The 16,508-nt window shown below is 55.3% G+C and overlaps 1 protein-coding gene across 5 annotated transcripts in view; it reads right to left on the reverse strand.

The window, feature by feature from the left end:
• ARHGAP26 (Rho GTPase activating protein 26) overlaps nt 1-16,508 on the reverse strand; it is a 183,526-nt gene that overhangs the window by 150,798 nt on the left and 16,220 nt on the right. For 3 of the 5 annotated variants that reach the window (XM_064458235.1, XM_064458236.1, XM_064458238.1), the window contains exon 1: nt 2,125-2,498. The exons of 1 other annotated variant lie outside the window; for it this stretch is intronic. In XM_064458235.1, coding sequence (XP_064314305.1) covers nt 2,125-2,278 — 154 coding nt within the window. In that variant the 5' untranslated portion in view covers nt 2,279-2,498. Of the gene's footprint in view, nt 1-2,124; nt 2,499-16,508 lie in introns of those variants that run through there. One more of the 5 variants, XM_064458234.1, reaches the window with a different exon arrangement.

Genomic DNA, 16,508 nt, shown 5'->3' on the forward strand with positions numbered 1-16,508 from the left:
GTCAGAAGCATCACAGCTCACCAGCAGCTGCACAGCCGGTGAAGTCACTCTAACAGCAGGAGAAGGGGCCATGCACAGGAGAAGGATGCACAGAGCGGCTGAGAATCACAGCCAGGGAGGGGACACTCATCCCCAGCCCCCCGGGCAGTGCCCTGCCCCACACACCCCCAAAGAGCCCTGCAGACCACCTCTGCCGGGAGCGTGCCGCCCCACCTGCAGCCGCATGTGCACGGGCCGTGGCCGCAAGGCCAGGCAGCGCCAGTGCTTGGGCATTGATTAACACTCCAGCAAAATCATCATTATTCATGCCCCTACTGACCGCAGCCTGGGCATCCATGCAAGACACCCCCATCCCTGCACAGGAATTAAGGTCTAATCCAGGACTGCATTCAACAGAGGCTACAAAACATTTCAGCCATAAAAACATCCTTATCTCCGGAGGCTGGCGAGCGTTCTTCCTGCTCCAGCACGGGTGCCGTGCAGCATGGCCACGGTCAGCGGGAAAGTCACCTGCCAGCGGCCACGAGCACGCAGCAGTTCAGCACACCCAAAAATCCCTGCCGTGCAGCGTGACCAGGGTTGAGGGCACAGCCGGCCCCCTCAGCCAGCACCTGCCGAGCAACCTGCTAAAACCTAACGCTGACTAAGCCCAGAGACAAACACCCTCGGGACCCACCAGTTAATTCCTAAAATTTATTTTCAGTGAAGAACGAGGCTGTAGGATTTGTTCTGCGATAAAAATGAAAGCTCCAGGCAAGGCCAGGCACAAGCTGCCTTCAGCTCGACAGGCAAACACACCACCGCAAAGACAGCTCAGACCTGCAGAACCGTAAATGCAATGAGAGCTGTCAGGTTTGGAGATTTTTTTAACCCAAAACGCCAAGAACTGGTACATCAGGGGTCCCTGTAATCTAAACATTAGCGGCTGCTGCACGGGGGAACTGCACCCGCGGGGCTGGCTGTGAGATCTGAAGGGCAGGGAGCAGGAATAAGTCCCGCGGCTGCAGCTCAGCCCTCCCGGGATGGGATGGGGCGGTGGGCTCAGCCGGAGCATCACCTGCCTGCGCGCCCCGAGGGCGACACCGCTGCTCCTCAGCTCCCAAAATAACCCCACCGCATGCCCGAGGCCAGGCTGGTGCATCACAGGTGAGGCCACGGTGGGCTCCACGGCACCGGCGTGCGTGGATGTGCCCTTCTCCTGTCCCACCACCCCACAGCACCAAACCGGAGCAGGGCAGGGCGAGCTCGTCAAGGTGACAACCATGCCGCCAGTGCGTTTGGTACAGGAAACCCGCTGGCCGGAGAAGAGATCCGTGATTTGGGCCAAAGAAACTTAAGAAAAGAACAAACCCCAAATGACCCCATGGGGGGAACAGCAGGAACAGAGCCGCCGCTTGCGGAGTGGCCCAGCCCACCCAACCGTGGCAGTGGGCAACCAAGCAGAGGTGCCCCCGGCCATGGGGATGAGAGCCAGCCCAGCCTGGGCATAAGGGGGTCCAGGACACTTGCTGGCTGTGGGCAAGGGTCTCCCCAGCCCTGGGGCAGCGTCCCCTCCCGCAGAGCCCCCACCAGCCGTCGGTTTGCAGCTTTGCCCCCCAGCCCGCAGCTCTCCCACACAACAGCCGTCCTCACTACCCCGTCCGCGCTGGGGACGGAGGCGGCGGCACCGACAGGGCGCCCGCACAGAGCCCGGGAAGGGGGCACCGGGTATCCCCCACCCTGAACGGAGAGGGGATCCCCAAAGGACCCAACCCCTGAGGGGCACAGGCTGGGACCGGAGGACCAGGACCATGCACGCCCAGATGGACCATGGCCAGGCGCATCCTGGTAGACCAGGACTGGGACCGGGACCAGAACCGGGAGCAGAACCGGGACCAGGCAGGCCTGACAGACCACGGGCAGGTGCGTTCTGACGGAGCAGGGATGTCCTGGTGGACCAGGACTGGGACCGGGACCGGGCAGACCACAAAGGGCCGCGGACACACGGGTGGGAGCAGGTGGCCCACGACAGACCAGGACCCGGAGACCACGGAGCAGGAGGGGCACGGAGGGGCCCGGCGGGCGGACCGGGCCGGGCCGGGGGGCCGGCGGAGGGCGCGGGGCCGCCCCTGGCCCCTCACTTACTCTTGAGGGCGGCGACGAGCGACTTCCCGTCCTTGATGAGCTCCTTGATGAACTTGTTGGTCTTCTCCAGCTCGGCCTCGTGGGAGCGGAGCCGCTCCCGGAACTGGGGGCTGTCCAGGCAGCACTCGCTGAACTCCAGCGCCGGCAGCCCCATGCTGCCCGCAGGCACCCGCCGGCCGCCGCGGAGGAATAAGAAATATTAAAGAAAAAACGTTTAAAAAATCAGCAATGCAACGCTGCTCCAAGCCGACCGCCGCGCCGCGCCGTGCCGTGCCCGCCGAGCGGAGCGATGAGGCGCGGCGGGCGGGGGCGGAGCTGCCGCCGCTCTGGGGCCGCCGCCCGGGCAGGGCCCGCGCGCTGCCCGCCCGCCCGCGCCGCCGCCGCCGCCGCTCGCCCCGCCCCCGCCGCCATCTCCGGCCAATGGGCGGCCGCCTCTCCCCGCCCTCTTCCCCCCCGAGGTCGCGCCTACTCCGCCCGTTGAGCCAATCACACGCGGCGTCGGCAGGGGGCGGGGAGGGGGGGGCGGGGCTCGGCGGCCCCGCACGGGGATCCCGCCCGGGCCGGGCCCGGTGCGGCCTGCGAGAGCGGCCGGCCCCGGCGGCCCCGCAACCCCCGCACCGCACCGAGCAGACAGGAGGGGTTCCCCGAGGGCCTTACCCTGCCGTGCCCCGCGTCTCGCCCCGCTCCCCGCCGAGGGCTGCGTGGAAACCCGCATCCCGGCCTGCGGGAAAGCCACATCCACCAGCCGGTTCGTGCCCAGGTGGTTGGGCCTCCCCGGGCGGCGGTTTTGCACGTATTTGCCTCCCGTTAAACATCTCCGTTGGAGATTATTCCCCCGGGTGTAACAGCGTGAGTTGAGAAAATAAACCCTTAATCTCGTGCAAGGCTGGTTACGGAGGGGCACCGGCCCAGCACCACGGGGGGACCGCAGGTCCCTGTCCCCACCGCATCCCTACCAGCGCATCACCTCCAGCCCAGCAAGGGAGACGGGGATAGGCAGGACAGCACTGCACAGCCACACGCAAACCCAGCCGTTTCTCCCGGCAGCCCGTTTCCTTCAGGAACACGCCAGGAATTTGGCCCAAGCACAGCAACTGCCTCATCGCCTCCTTCCCTCGGCTGGGAACTTCCAGGAGCAAACTGCAGCCTGTAAAACAATTGCTCCTCCTCATGGTTTTGGCTCTGGCTGCCATAAGGTGGATGGAGGCAAATGGGCAATAAAATGCTAGAGACTCGGTGCCAGCCCCACGGATCTGAGAAAATCCATTCTTGCCATAAACGATGGCGTCGAGTCCAGGGTGACCCACCCCACAGCCTCCCCTGGTGCAGACGCACACACGTACAAGCCAGCAGTAGCCTCTCGCCCCAGACTGCGACAAACGGACACGTTTGTGGATAATCCCCGGATGACTGGAATTCCCCCTTCCTCCCCAGCTCAGCCGTTCAGGCTGGCGAGGAGGGCGCGGGGCGGCCATTGCTTAGCAAACACGAGCTCCTGCGCCGCAGAGCGAGCGCGTTCCGGATCCAGCACGGTGACGGGGCAGCATTCCTGTCAAGTCAGCCATGAAACGCGATGCGGAGCCGGTGCCAGCTTTATGCTTTTTTGCAAACTGGGGAAGATGGATGGTCTTGCACAAAGCTTGGGCTTCGTGTAGAGCTGACAACGGGATCCAGCCTGAGCCTGATGTTCAAAAGTTAATCCACCTATGTTTGCCAGCGGATGGGTCTGGGCACAGCAACCTGATACCAGCCTAACCTTTTGTCTGACTTTTTTTTTTTTTCACTGGCAGGTCTAAAGCACGATTTTCTCAATCTTCACACCGCAGCCTAATTCTGGCTGAGTCACTGCCTTCAAATATGGCTTGTGAGCCACATTCTTTTGCATGAGGTCTCCCAGTTATAAAAAAAGGATGTAATACTAATTACATGCTTATCTTGGAGGCAGGATATAAAGTTTAATTAGCTGTCATTTACGCCATGTGCATACAGCCCTATAAAAGCAGTAGATGGTATTCTTTGGATTATGCCTCTTAATTCTATACTGTACAAAGCCACAGAAGAACGTATTTTGGATTTATCCTTCTACATCGCCATTGTTCATATTAAGAGTGTTCCAGCACTTACAGCGAATACAGAAGAACCTGTAACTAGATTTATAGGACACTGCCTTAGAGAATCAGCTTATTTGGGGCTGGAAACTGGATTTCTTTCACCACCTTTCCAGAAACACAGAAAGTAACAACGCTCAGACTTTCATTTTCTGAGGACAGACTCGAGACATTACAAAGCTCTATCACACATGAAATACTTCACGCCACAGGTCTGGAACCGAGGCAGCCGCGATTAATGCGCCAGATCATAGACTCATCTCCCCTTTTTCTGGCTTACGCTGCATCCATCAGGATATGCTCGTTGTGTTTGAGCTCCGAGTGTGGGAGCAGAGCAAGGCAGCGGGCGCTGGGGAGGAACAGCCATGAGCATCTTCCAGCCCAGTTTTGCTAGGATTGTGCATCCAAACTGTAAAAGAATACCACCAAAAGGAAAAATACACAAACAAAAATCCCAGACTTCCACATCCTCCTGCCTGTAGCTAATAGCTTGCATCCCTCTGCAATCCCAAGGTATTTGCCTGCCTGCTTTATTTTTCTAAGGAACTCGGTTGTCTCACCTCCAAGTGAGTTAAGTCAAGTGGACGCTGTGGAGGGGTCCAGTAATACCACCATTTAAACCAACAGAAACCTGCCCGCTGATCCCTGAGGGCACAGAGCTCGGCCCTCCAGCCCACACTCCTCCGTGCCTCTCCAAGGCTGTGCTCACGCATCCTTCCAGCAGATGAAAGCTGCAGCCACCACGGTGCCACGCTCCCACCGGCAAGCCCGTCCTTGACCACACATTACCACATTCTCCCTTGCTCAGTCACCAACTCGCATCCCACAGCTAACTCAGGGAGCAAAGTCAGCAGAAAACTAATCCAGCATGAAAAAAAAAAAAAGTTTCTACCTAGTTTAGCTCACTCTGGGATCAAATAACCACCGGTGCAGGGGTGGGGGCCACGCCAGGCACAGCAAAGCGAGAAGGAGAGGGAGGCTGCAATAGCATCAGCTCAGATCAGCCCAAGCTGCTCTTCCCAGCCCGCCCTCTGGGTGGGTCACACAATCAGCTAGATTTAGCAGATTTGTTTGAAAATTAACTATTTTTTTTAGAGCTAGTTTTCAGCTGGATCAGCTCCCTAATCTGGCTGCGCACATCATCTCCCCGCCTCCATTTTCCTGCCCCCATCCTTGCACCGGCTGCAGCAGTTACTGCACCTCTGTGAAACAGTCATTGCTAACATGGCAGGAACAAGCCACTTCTCCAGGAAAGCTTTCTGCCAGTTAAGTGAGAGCAGTCAGGTAAAGCAGGAGCCGGAGTGACAGCAGGAGCAGGGGGTGGGGAACCAGCCCCATCGCCCCACATCAGCGCTGAGCCACCGTGGCAGCTCGTGTCATCTCGTAGCCCCGTCTCTGCAGCCTCAGAGCGACAGATGCCCGCAGGGAGGCGGTGAGGCCGGTGCTGCGATGCAAGGCTGAGCGTGGGCATCCACGCGTGGGGATGTTAAACCCGGTTATCCTGCAAGTGTCTTGTGTCAGGGATTTTGGAGGCTCTCCCTCTGAGAGCTGACCCCCAGTTCCAGCAGTGCCTCCAGTGCTTGTGAAAGTAAGAACCAGTGTTGCAGGGGGAGGGAAGGTGGAAAAACACCCAGGTCTCAAAACACCAGACACTTGGGCACACTAATGCATTTCTTTAAACCCTGGGAGACTACAATGGGCATCCAGAATGCCAGAAACCAGGAGTTACATGAGAGGTTTCCTGGAATTACCCTCGAGCAGCAATGTTCAAGGTCTATTTATTATATGACTATATATCACAATCATCTTTCTTGCTCTCAAGGATTTTTTTTTGTCGAGCTAGGCACAGATGAAGCATTGTATATGATGCAAAAAAAGTGTTCCAGATAATATATTAGACTATCGCAATGAATCCACATGAATTCCCTGTTGTAAACCAAAGGCCATGTATTGACCTATTGTACTGACAACTTTGTGAGAGATCAGATCCTTGAGCTTGGACCTTTTGTTAGTTGTCTACTCTGGAGTTGTATTCACACCAAGAGCTTCCCTGTCTCCAGTGCAGCCGTGTCAGCCTGGAAATATGCACTGGGTATGTTCTTATTTGACAGACCTTCTCCATGTGGCCGCAGCAAATAGCCTTAAAAACACGTTCAACACAACAGAGTGCTCCCTCCACTGAGCATTCATGAGCTTTACATACAGCTAACATGATTTTATATATATCTCTCACAGCAGAACAGCACCTTTCCCTCCTGAGTTGCACATCTAGCAGTCACACATGAATTTCCACCTCCTCAATTCCTCTTCTCCCTTCTTCAGCTAACTCTTCTTCTTGCAGTCCCTCCTCCTGGCCTTCAGGCAGGTTTGCAAGGGGGGGCAAGACAACCCAGAAGACAGGTCTCTACACTGAACAGCAGTGACATAAATGAGCCTCTGCATGGCGGGCAGATCTCCCTGAAGTGAAAAGCAAGCAGGACTGGGGGCCCGGCACCCAATCTGCAAAACCTCTTCGGCTCCCAGCTTGCCTCCAATAATTTTTTTTCCACAACACTCCTCATTAGCCACTTGTGCTACCGAGTCTCCCTGGGTTCCACTGACACCACAGGCTGGGTAATTGTTTTTGGAAGCTTGTTTCATTTTGAATGGAACTATCAATGTGAGATGCTATTACTCAGTCTGGGGTGTCCTACTTGCAGAAGAAGTGATCTCCACCTCTATTTCCTTCCAAGTCCCCATATCTGATTGTTTGTGCCTTGGGCAATCAGTTATTCTCCCCCGCAGAGAGCATATTACTGTAAGCTACAGCTGCTACAAGCCTGCTGTCTATCTCAGGCTAATTGGCCTCTCCTGCTTGTGCTCTGCAGCAGTCCCACCCGTTCATACGTGCCCAGGACATGCCAGCTACTTAGAGCACGGTCTTTGCCAAGCCGCTCGCCTGGCACGTGCCTCGCGGAGGCATCTGGGGGCGGGAATCAGAGTAAAAGCCCACAGGCTTTTGAGGGGAGCTGTCTCCAGAAGACGGCACCGCTTCCTTTCGTCTTCCTGGCAGGTGTCATAGGAGACAGAGCAAAACCCAGCTTCCAAGTGCGGCAGCGGCATGTCCGGAGCAGCACAGGACACTCCTCGGGCCTGAGAGTTTTCTGGTGCTTGTGCTTTTAGCTGGTTTAGGAGGTTTGTTTGCCTTAATTCCTTGTTAAAATAAAACTTTTTTCAGTACTCTTCAGCTGAGAAGCCGTGTGTGTTCTTCACCCTTCACCTGACCCCTCAGTTTTGCTAACTGGGCCAGTCCTTTCACACTGGAAATAAGGAATAAGGCTTGCTGCAGGGGGTGGCACTTTTCCCAACTCTGTAGATTTTTGGCACAATTCTCCAGAGTGCTGTTTGCCTCTCCCTTCCCTAATTGCAGAGGCAGCTTACTTCTATTTTTACTACTTCATTAAGGTTTATACTCTGCTCCAACACCTGCCCTGACTGCTTAACCTCCCTTATCCTGGTCAGGTTTGTGACCCCAAAACCAGCCCGCTGTCAGGACCCCGAACAAGGACCGTCCCCAGAGCACAGCGGCGCTCATGTATCCCTTTGGCTTTTCCTAGCCTGATGTTAGACTTCACCTTTTGTTTCCAGGATGATGATTCTCATGGCACTGGAGCCAGGCTTCTACACTCAGTGCGTCCTTTGTCTTCCCTCAGTTTGGTGGTTGTACCGATGACTGATGATCAAAAGCACCACGACACCCTTACGCTGAAGTACCACGGACGAGCAGCTTTTAGAGTCGTCATGCCTGGGTCTGTGGTTCCACTGCCCTGCCCAGGAACTGGACATAAAATAACTCAGAAACATTATTTTAAAGAGTAATGCCTTAATCGGGAGACTGCAGAGGCTCCGTTACCCAGCAGCACAAATCCCTGTTTGATTCAAGCCACAATGACCCCTTCTCTATCTCTTTTTAGAGCACCATTCACACTGTAAATGTTAATGGCACTGTGCACACATGTAGAGCCAGAACAAAGCACTGCATTATTTGTTATCTGCGGCATGATTTAATCTGTGTTACAATCATGAAGACAGCGGCTGCGTGGCCATAACTTCTGGAGATGTGACGATTGTTCAAGCACAAAGACAAGGGTATGAAATTACAGGGTCAGGGAACTGGGATGTCTAGAGGCATTTAGGTCATTTAACATGATGCAGAAAGAATGCACATAAAGGAACTTCACTGCTTACATGCGTGCATTTGTATATAATTACCTTCCAGGCAAAGACAGGGTTAATTGCCCAGAAGATCACGGTCCAGATTACATCTCACCCTGAAAGGGTGGGCTTCCAGCTTTCGCTAAGCACTTCGTCCCTGATTTTTCAACTGTGCTGCCCAAGAGCTTCACCGGCTCCTCTCCCATCCTTCCCACCTGTGCAGGGATTCTGTGGAGCAAAGCGGTGGTTATCGAGCAAGCTGGAGCGGGGGGAAGAAAATCCACTCTCTCTGCAGCTGCCAGAGAAGTAGCAAAGGACACATTACTACAGGCAAGTTCTTACTGACACAAAAATGACAAGTGATACATAAGTAAGAAGAGTTTCAAGCTTGGGATTTTTGGGTGGGCCCCTTACGGGAAGAGGAGACACGTAGCGCGTTACACGTGAGAGCTAGTGCAATTGTACAGGCTCCCTGTCCGACCCCACAGATCTCGGAGAGCTCAGAGCATCCCAGGTCTCTCCTACAAGTTTTCCTGCATCTGAGCATGTTCAGATAACATCCCCCCAGAATAAGAAAGGCTCAGAGCAGCAGGTTTCCCTGGGCCCCAGCTGACTCAGCCATAACCCCTCAAAGCGAGCTGTATTTGCCCGTGTCTGCAGAAAGCCCTGCGGCGGAGCCGAGGGGACCCAGCCCTGCCATGCATCCGTAGCACCTCCACCCCAGGCCCGTCAGGGCTGCTGGAGAGCACGCCAGCTAGCACCACGGGATGGTGCTGATGTACACGAGGCTCCAGCACTCCTGGCGCTGCAGCTAAGGGCTGAAGTTAAGGATTAAACTGAGAGCCACACTGAAATTCCTGTGGGACTACATCACTGTAATGAAAAGGTTTCTGAAAGAAAGAAAAGCCTTGGTCATAGATGTTCTCTAAATTCCCTGGGAAGCTATTCCTAGAGGAAAATAAAGGGACTGACAGGTGCATTTTAGGCAGGGACAAGGCATCAGCCAGGCTGCCCAAGCTGCAGCTAAACACACAAAGGCAAAGTCAGAAACAAGTTCTCAATTAAATGGAAAAGTGAAATTAGTCATGCCCCTGGGAACCACTGGAGCACAGGAAGCTGAAATGGAAAAGTAATAAGTGAACCAAGGGCTATGAAATCTTCAAAGATGTGCGTGGAAGAAGTATTTAAATAACAGTTAATTATAGATATGACAAAGTTTCATTGTCAGGAAAGGCCAAACAGTCTGTCTATTCTTACTCCCATTTTTTGGGGGAAGTACAAAATCTCATCAAAAGCCCAGCCAAGCAGCTGCCCCTCATTTCCTCTGCAAACACAAAGTATTAGCCTCTACCCGTGTTCTGCACAGGAGCTTGGTCTCGTAACACTCCGTGGAAAAACACTTCCACAGGTCACTACACAGGGGATGGTGGTGGGGAGAGGGAGCATCAGGCAGAGGTCAGGATCCCCACGGGCTGGGGACGTAGGCGCAGCTCACCCTCTCCCAGACGGCCTTACCGATGGAATAGCAGCAGTCAGCACCCAGAGGCGTAACCGACCTTTGTGTACCTAGAGCTTCCCAAAGGCTGGAAGGCGCCTGCTTTCCATCCCACATGTGCCACATATCCCCTTTGAAAACCATCACAAGGATTCATGCCAAGGAATCTGCACATTCCTTAGCTCTCCTTTGTAAGTGACACCCTTAGAATCGGTCAGGTTAAGGGAGAAAAATCATAGTCTCGCACAGCCCAGGCATCAGATTCAGCTGGAGCTGCAGCCCTGAGCCCCTGGTTGTGCCAGACAAACCACAGGCTGCGTAGCTGGGCAAGGAAACGAGCATTGCGTGAAACCCCTAAAGCCATTCCCGGCTTCTGCTCTTTGTGCAAAGCTTTCAAAGCCCTCCTGGTTTGGAGGAAACCCTCCACCCTGTGTTCCTTGGCAGGTTCTCCTTGCAGGAGCCTCGTTCAGCTTTTTGAGGCTGGACAGGGGAGGGGTGCCGGGGCCCCAGCGGGGACCTGGGCTCTGGTGACACCGAGGTGTGGCAGGGCCACAGCCCGCCCGGGGGGCACCAGCCTGCGACAGCACCTCGCTGACCGCGGGAGGCAGAGCATCAGAAACGTAACACACATCCCAAGCTTTGCAAGGCAGGCTGTGAACCAGTAGCTGAGAAAGGCTGCTCAGAATTAAGAACATTGAATTTAAAGTGATTCTTTTAAATCTAAGCTTTAAAGACGAGGAAGATTTAGCCTCTCAGTTTCAGAGCAAGACAGGGGAGCAGCCTAGGACAAGCAGGGTGTGATTTTTCAAGAGCAGCCAATATACACAGCTCCCTTTTGTGTTACAAGCCCCACAAAGTGCTTTGCTCTACACCACGCAGCACCACAGAGCCAGCCATCAGAGCCTTTCCACCCACAACAGCAGCAAGCTTTTGCCAGGGTACACACCAGCAAGATCCGCTCAGGTGAGGTCTCGCAGCAGACCCACATCCCCTGCGTTGAGCCCAAACCCAAGGCAGGAAGGCTTTCAGCCGCCACTGGTGTTGAGCACCCCGCTCCAGTACGCACCTCTGCCTGCCTTTGGCTGCACAGGAGCTGGAGACAAGTCCCAGTGCTGCAACAGCAAAGATCCCAGCACATACCACTGCACTTAGGCTGGGTACCCAGCACAGCCACCCCAGCCAGTGGCATTTAAACCCTGCTCCACCCCATATCCCATCAGCACTGACACCCTGCAGCTGGTCCCTCTCCCAGCAGCACCCAGGCGAGGGGGAGCCCTTCATGGAGAACACCTGGAATCACAGAAGGGAACTGTTGAAGATCTTCTAGTCCAACCCCCTGCCATGGGCAGGGACATCTCCCATTAGATCAGGTTGCTCAACGCCCCATCTAACCTGACCTTGAACACTTCCAGTGATGGGGCATCCACAACTTCCCTGGGCAGCCTGCTGCAGCACCTCACCACCCACGTCATAAAAAATCTCTTCCTTCTGTCCCATCTAAAGCGAGCCCTTCCCTCGCCCAGCACCAGCCCAAGGGGCAGAGGAGCCTTCACCTGTCCCGTAGCTCAGTTTTCCCCCACTTTGGCATTTGATCCCGCGTGCCGCTGCCTGCCCCGTGCTGCTCCCAGCTTTGCGGGGCTCGCACGGACCAGCGAAGGAAGCCAGCTGTGAAAGAGCATGCTGCAGCGAGCTCAAACCCCAGCCCAGCAGACGTTGTGGGCCCGCTTTCTTCGCCTGTCGAAGTGCAGTGGCAGGCTGTAATAAAACTGCAGACATGCGGCGGATAAACAGTCCCTAACGATCCCTCTGCCTAACTGCGAGCTGCCAGGGTGCGTGGGGCAGATGGGGACTGCTTCTTGCAGGCGCCTTCTGGGGTGGTTTGAAGCCATACAAAACCTTCCGACCACTTAAGTGGGGTTATATTATCATAAGGCAACTCCAAGGAGAGGAATGTTTTCCCAAAATTTGTATAACCACTGGAAAAATGTCACAAACCACTGTGAAATTGAGCTGAAGCTGTGTTTCCAGGAATTAGAACCAGAAGTTCCCAAACCAAACGCCAGTTTCCTTTTTGGAGGGTTTCCAGAGATGTCTGCTGTGCATTAGCCCTGGTACGACCCGTAAGATGGATGTAGGTGCTGGCTCTCCTTATATAAATATTAATTTCCTCCCAGTTCTGCTCAGTGGTCCCAGCCCTCGGTGTTCCCTCTTTTTCTGTCTCTGCTCCTGGAAACTGGATGGAGATTTTCCTCTCCCCCGGCACTCGGAGACCGTCCCTTACGCTCGCTCCTTTTGCCCCGGTGCCAGCTTTACATCAGTTCCCCACTGTTGGCTTCAGTGGAAATTGTTTTAATTTTCATAATTAGAGCAGGGCCACTGCCTTTCCTGGATAAAAATATCTTCAAAAGTGGTTAACGGTATCTCTGAAATCCTGTGGAAATCCCCACTAACCACCCCAGACAAAGGGGTTTGCTCTCGGGGCTGGGATTCGGCGGCGGGAGCTGGCCGCTGCGGCTCCCTCTGCCCGGCGCTGCCGAAGGCTGCAGACCCCCAGCGTCGCCGTGCCCCGTGCCCACGCCGCCTCTGCCTGTTGTTAGCTCCGCACTTCGTCTGGACCCTTCTCTGCCATCTCAGGGGCTGAATTTCCTTTTCCTTCTCTCAGCAGAGGATGGGGAAGGGCAGCTGAGCAGGAGGGTGCCTCTTCTCCCGGTCACCCACAGGGGTGCCCGAGGGGCTGGGTGTGATGGGGGACCTCGGGGTCTCTGGGAGGGCCAGAGCCAGCCAGCCAAGGGGAAGTGGATGGGAGAGGAACAGAGGCACTGCAGCCGCGCTGGCTTATGAGAAAAGAGAAGAAGAACCAGGAAATAGGTTTGCATTTTGTTAAGTTAATGAATTTAAGAAGGAAGACGAGGAGCTGCCCTGCGGGGAGGTGTGCCGGCCCCTGTCCCTCGGCTGGCAGCCCACCCCGCAGCCAGAGAGGGTCCGCGGCTTTGAATTCAAGGATGTTTTGTTCCGCTCCAGGGAGGCGGCTTCTTCCGAGATGAGATGATCAGAGGCCAAAGCTCGGCTTTCCTTCTTGCTGTCACGCAGAGGCTGCCCACAGGCTGGGGCTTGTGTCGGGTGGGGAGCAGGGACCACGCCACGGCACTGGGAGTGAGAGGGATGCTGTCCTGCACCCGGGGGGATGCAAACCACCTCCTGGTGAATGCATTCTGCCTGCAAACCGAGAGGGCCGTGTGGGAGAGCAGCCCCCAAGGAGCAGTGAGGGTGGGACGTAGCAACAGCAAATACCAGATTGTATTAAACTGACCGCGGGGAGGTGTAAAGGTCAGTAAAGTACCAATACCCCTGGCTCTGTGGTGTTACATTTCTCGACACCCCAGCGCTCTCCAAGGAGACGAGTAAGGACTGACGGTGCTGTTTCAGCGATGCCTGCAGCGGAGACACGGCCGCATCCTGGCGCCTCGCTTTACCAGCTTTTATGGTGTCAGCATATAAACATATCCCCCAGCCAGAAAACCCGCCTGTCCCTACAGATGGGTATGGTGGCTTCACTCTGCTTCTTGGGGACAAGGGCACTGAAGCCGTGCATGAGACGTGCAGCTGCGGGAGCAGGAGAACGAAATTACCCTCCTCATCTCAAATATTTTTCTAGGCATATATTTCATCCGTTCAAGGCTATGGCGTGAAGCGTCCTCACGCGGCAGAGTACATCTCAGGGAACGCAGCTGTCAGGGCAGGGGGACAGTAAACAGATCCACCTCCTCGTGTTCACCTTGCTGTAGAAAACCCCGTCGCTGCGCCGTGTTTACTTTCACGGCAGCGTTTGCAGAGGACGTGCCCTTGAAGCACGCAGCTAAGATACTGATGATTGGGAGCAATTTCATCTGCTATTAAAAACATGAAGTGGCTGGATTGCTCCTCATCTGTTACCTGCTGCAAGGGCACGCAGGGCACGGCGGCAGCCCCAGGAGGTCCCGCAGGCATCGCTGCCTGCTCTGCCGGCGCCCGCAGCAGGGACTGACAGCCCGGCCGAGGGTGGGCTTCCCGGGGTCAGCACCGGGACGCCAGTCCCTCCACATCGCTCTCCTTTCCTATCCTGCTTCTCCGTGGCTCCTCGCTCAGGTTCCCAGGAGAGCAGCCATTCCTTTTCCCTACAAAGCTGCCCCTCTGAAACCGGTGACGGTTTGTAATTAATGGGTCTGGCCCACAGGCTGGACCCGGGTTTCATTCCTCTCCGGTTTGGGTTTCTTTGCTTTCCCCTTCCCGTGGCAGGACGCAGGAGAGCGCCGGATCCATGGGAGCCGGGTTGCACGCCTGTTTATATTCACTTGGCTTGTGAGATATGGTTTGAAACGGGCCTCTCTTAAAATAAAAATAAGTCATTTACTGTACAATTAAATATTTGTTTCCTGGTGGGTTGGACTTGAGTGAACTGTATTTTCTACAATACTGTTTAAGCATGGCTTGCATTCTTTCCCGTTGCCTTCATTTTTATGTCATTAATTTTCTTGCTCATTATGCCTTCATTAGCTGCAGCGAGGTTTTCCCGTGACTTTACACAGTAAAAAATGAAACGCAAAAAAAAATTCAGAAGAACAAACCCAAAGATTTAAAAAAATGAGTTTGAAACTGAATTCATCTTTCCCTAATTTGATCTGTAGGAAGTACAGTGGCAAATCGAATACAGAATATTTCTTAATTATTGAAGAGCGCTTCCCCGCGCAAGTACATCGGCCCGGTCTGGGCATGTAATTATTGCATTTTATAATAATAGTACCATGGCATACTCCAGCGGACTGTCACAGCCCTTGCCTGCCGATTATCTGGCTCTCCAAACACTTCCCATGGCGGCCGTGTTTAGCTCTGGACGGGCTGTTATTTACAGCTGGAGCCTGGCAGGGCAGGGCTGGGTTTCCGCCGGCCGAGCGCTGGCTGGGGCTCCCCCGCGGCCCCTGCCGCAGCTGCAGCATCCGACGCGTTGCTCTGCGGGGTCGGTACCGGCTCCCCGGCTGCGCACGCGTCTCCTCTGCCCGCCGGGACGCACCTGGGTTAGCACCTCGGGCCAGGGCGTGCTGGCAACAGCAAAGCATGATTAGACCCCGGGACATGAGGGTTGGCAGAGCCCATTTGGTGCAGTGTTAAATCAGAGCGTGGTGCCCGAGCCAGGAGGGTCTGGAGCGAGCCCTGCCCTGGGCGCCACGCAGATATGCCTGCCGGGCCGTGTAGGACCCGTCGCTGCTGGGCGTCAGGTCACCGCGCAGAGGTTTTGCCTGAAATATTTTTGGGGAAAAAATCAAATACACAAAAAAAATGTTGTCAGCGTTCATGTCAGCTTGCCCACATTTGATTCAAGGTGACTCCTAATTTTGCTGTTTTCTCGACATACGTTTCTTAAGAATAAATCAGTGTAAAAACCCAAATGATTTTCCTCACTTCTACCAGAACTGGGCGAGTTCCTCATTCATTTCGTACTTCCCAGTCGGACACTGGCAGCTCGGTTTCCCCTTGCGGCCGGGGGCCACGGCGCAGCTGGACCCCCCTGGCCGGGGCAGCCGCCCCCTGCACCCCGCACAGCCCCGCGCCCGGGCGGGGACACTCAGCACCCAAGACGAGGGCAAGCTGCGATTTTCTGGGTTAATTGCCAGGATGCCAGCGAAGGGGAGAGACAGAGATTTCTTTGTGCCGACTCCAAGTGCTTCTGTTCCAGGAGAATGGCTTATAACCGACCTTGCTTTGTGTGGCCAGCCCTGGCTGACACTATTTGCACAAGTGGCTGAGCTGACAAAGACAAGATCAGGAATTCTTGGGGATTTTGGGCAGTGAGGTATCTCCTGGAGCAGCCCCCAGACACTGAAGCCCCACTTTTATTTAATTCCTGGGGTCCGGATCAGAAAACCCAATGCCACAATGAGCAGGGCTGATGCCCCAGAATGAGCTGCCACACCGGGGTCCCTGGGCTGCCCTCCTTCCCCTCCTGCACGCCCAGCAAGGGAGGAAAAACCTTCTTAGGCAGCCAAGCAAAAGAAGAAAGATCAACATGTAACACACATATGGAGAGCCAGGCTCCTTCGAGTCCGTACATCTGTGTGACCCCCTGGGATACGGCGTGGTTCTGCTGGGTCCAGCCCCCACCAGCACCTGCACCCAGCACCCACAGCCCCGCCGGCACCGCAGGGCCACAGGCTGGAGCCTGCCGATGCTGAAATGAGGAAAGAGAAATCTGTTTCCGTTGTCAAACATGTGGGAAATAAAATTAAAACCAGTCAGTAAAACATGAATGTGGCAGGACCGGCGATCGGCCTCACACGCTTTCCAGATGCGGCAAAATGTATTTTAAGGCTTTTGCTGCCCAATCCTTCTGGGCGCTGGGCTGGCGCCTGGTGCAGCCTGTGGGGCTGGCCTGGGTGCCGGGGGTGTTCGGTGCCCTCCAGGGCTGTTTGGTGCCCGATGAGGTGTTCGGTGCCCACCAGGGCTGTTCAGTGCCTGACGGGGCTGGGCTGGGTGCTGGGGTGTTCGGTGCCCACCGTGGGTGTTCAGTGCCCACTGGGTGAAGACAACCGAGCACAGCCCCTCACCGCTCCCCT

This window comes from Phalacrocorax carbo, chromosome 8 (genome assembly GCF_963921805.1).
Source record: "Phalacrocorax carbo chromosome 8, bPhaCar2.1, whole genome shotgun sequence".
NCBI lineage: Eukaryota > Metazoa > Chordata > Aves > Suliformes > Phalacrocoracidae > Phalacrocorax > Phalacrocorax carbo.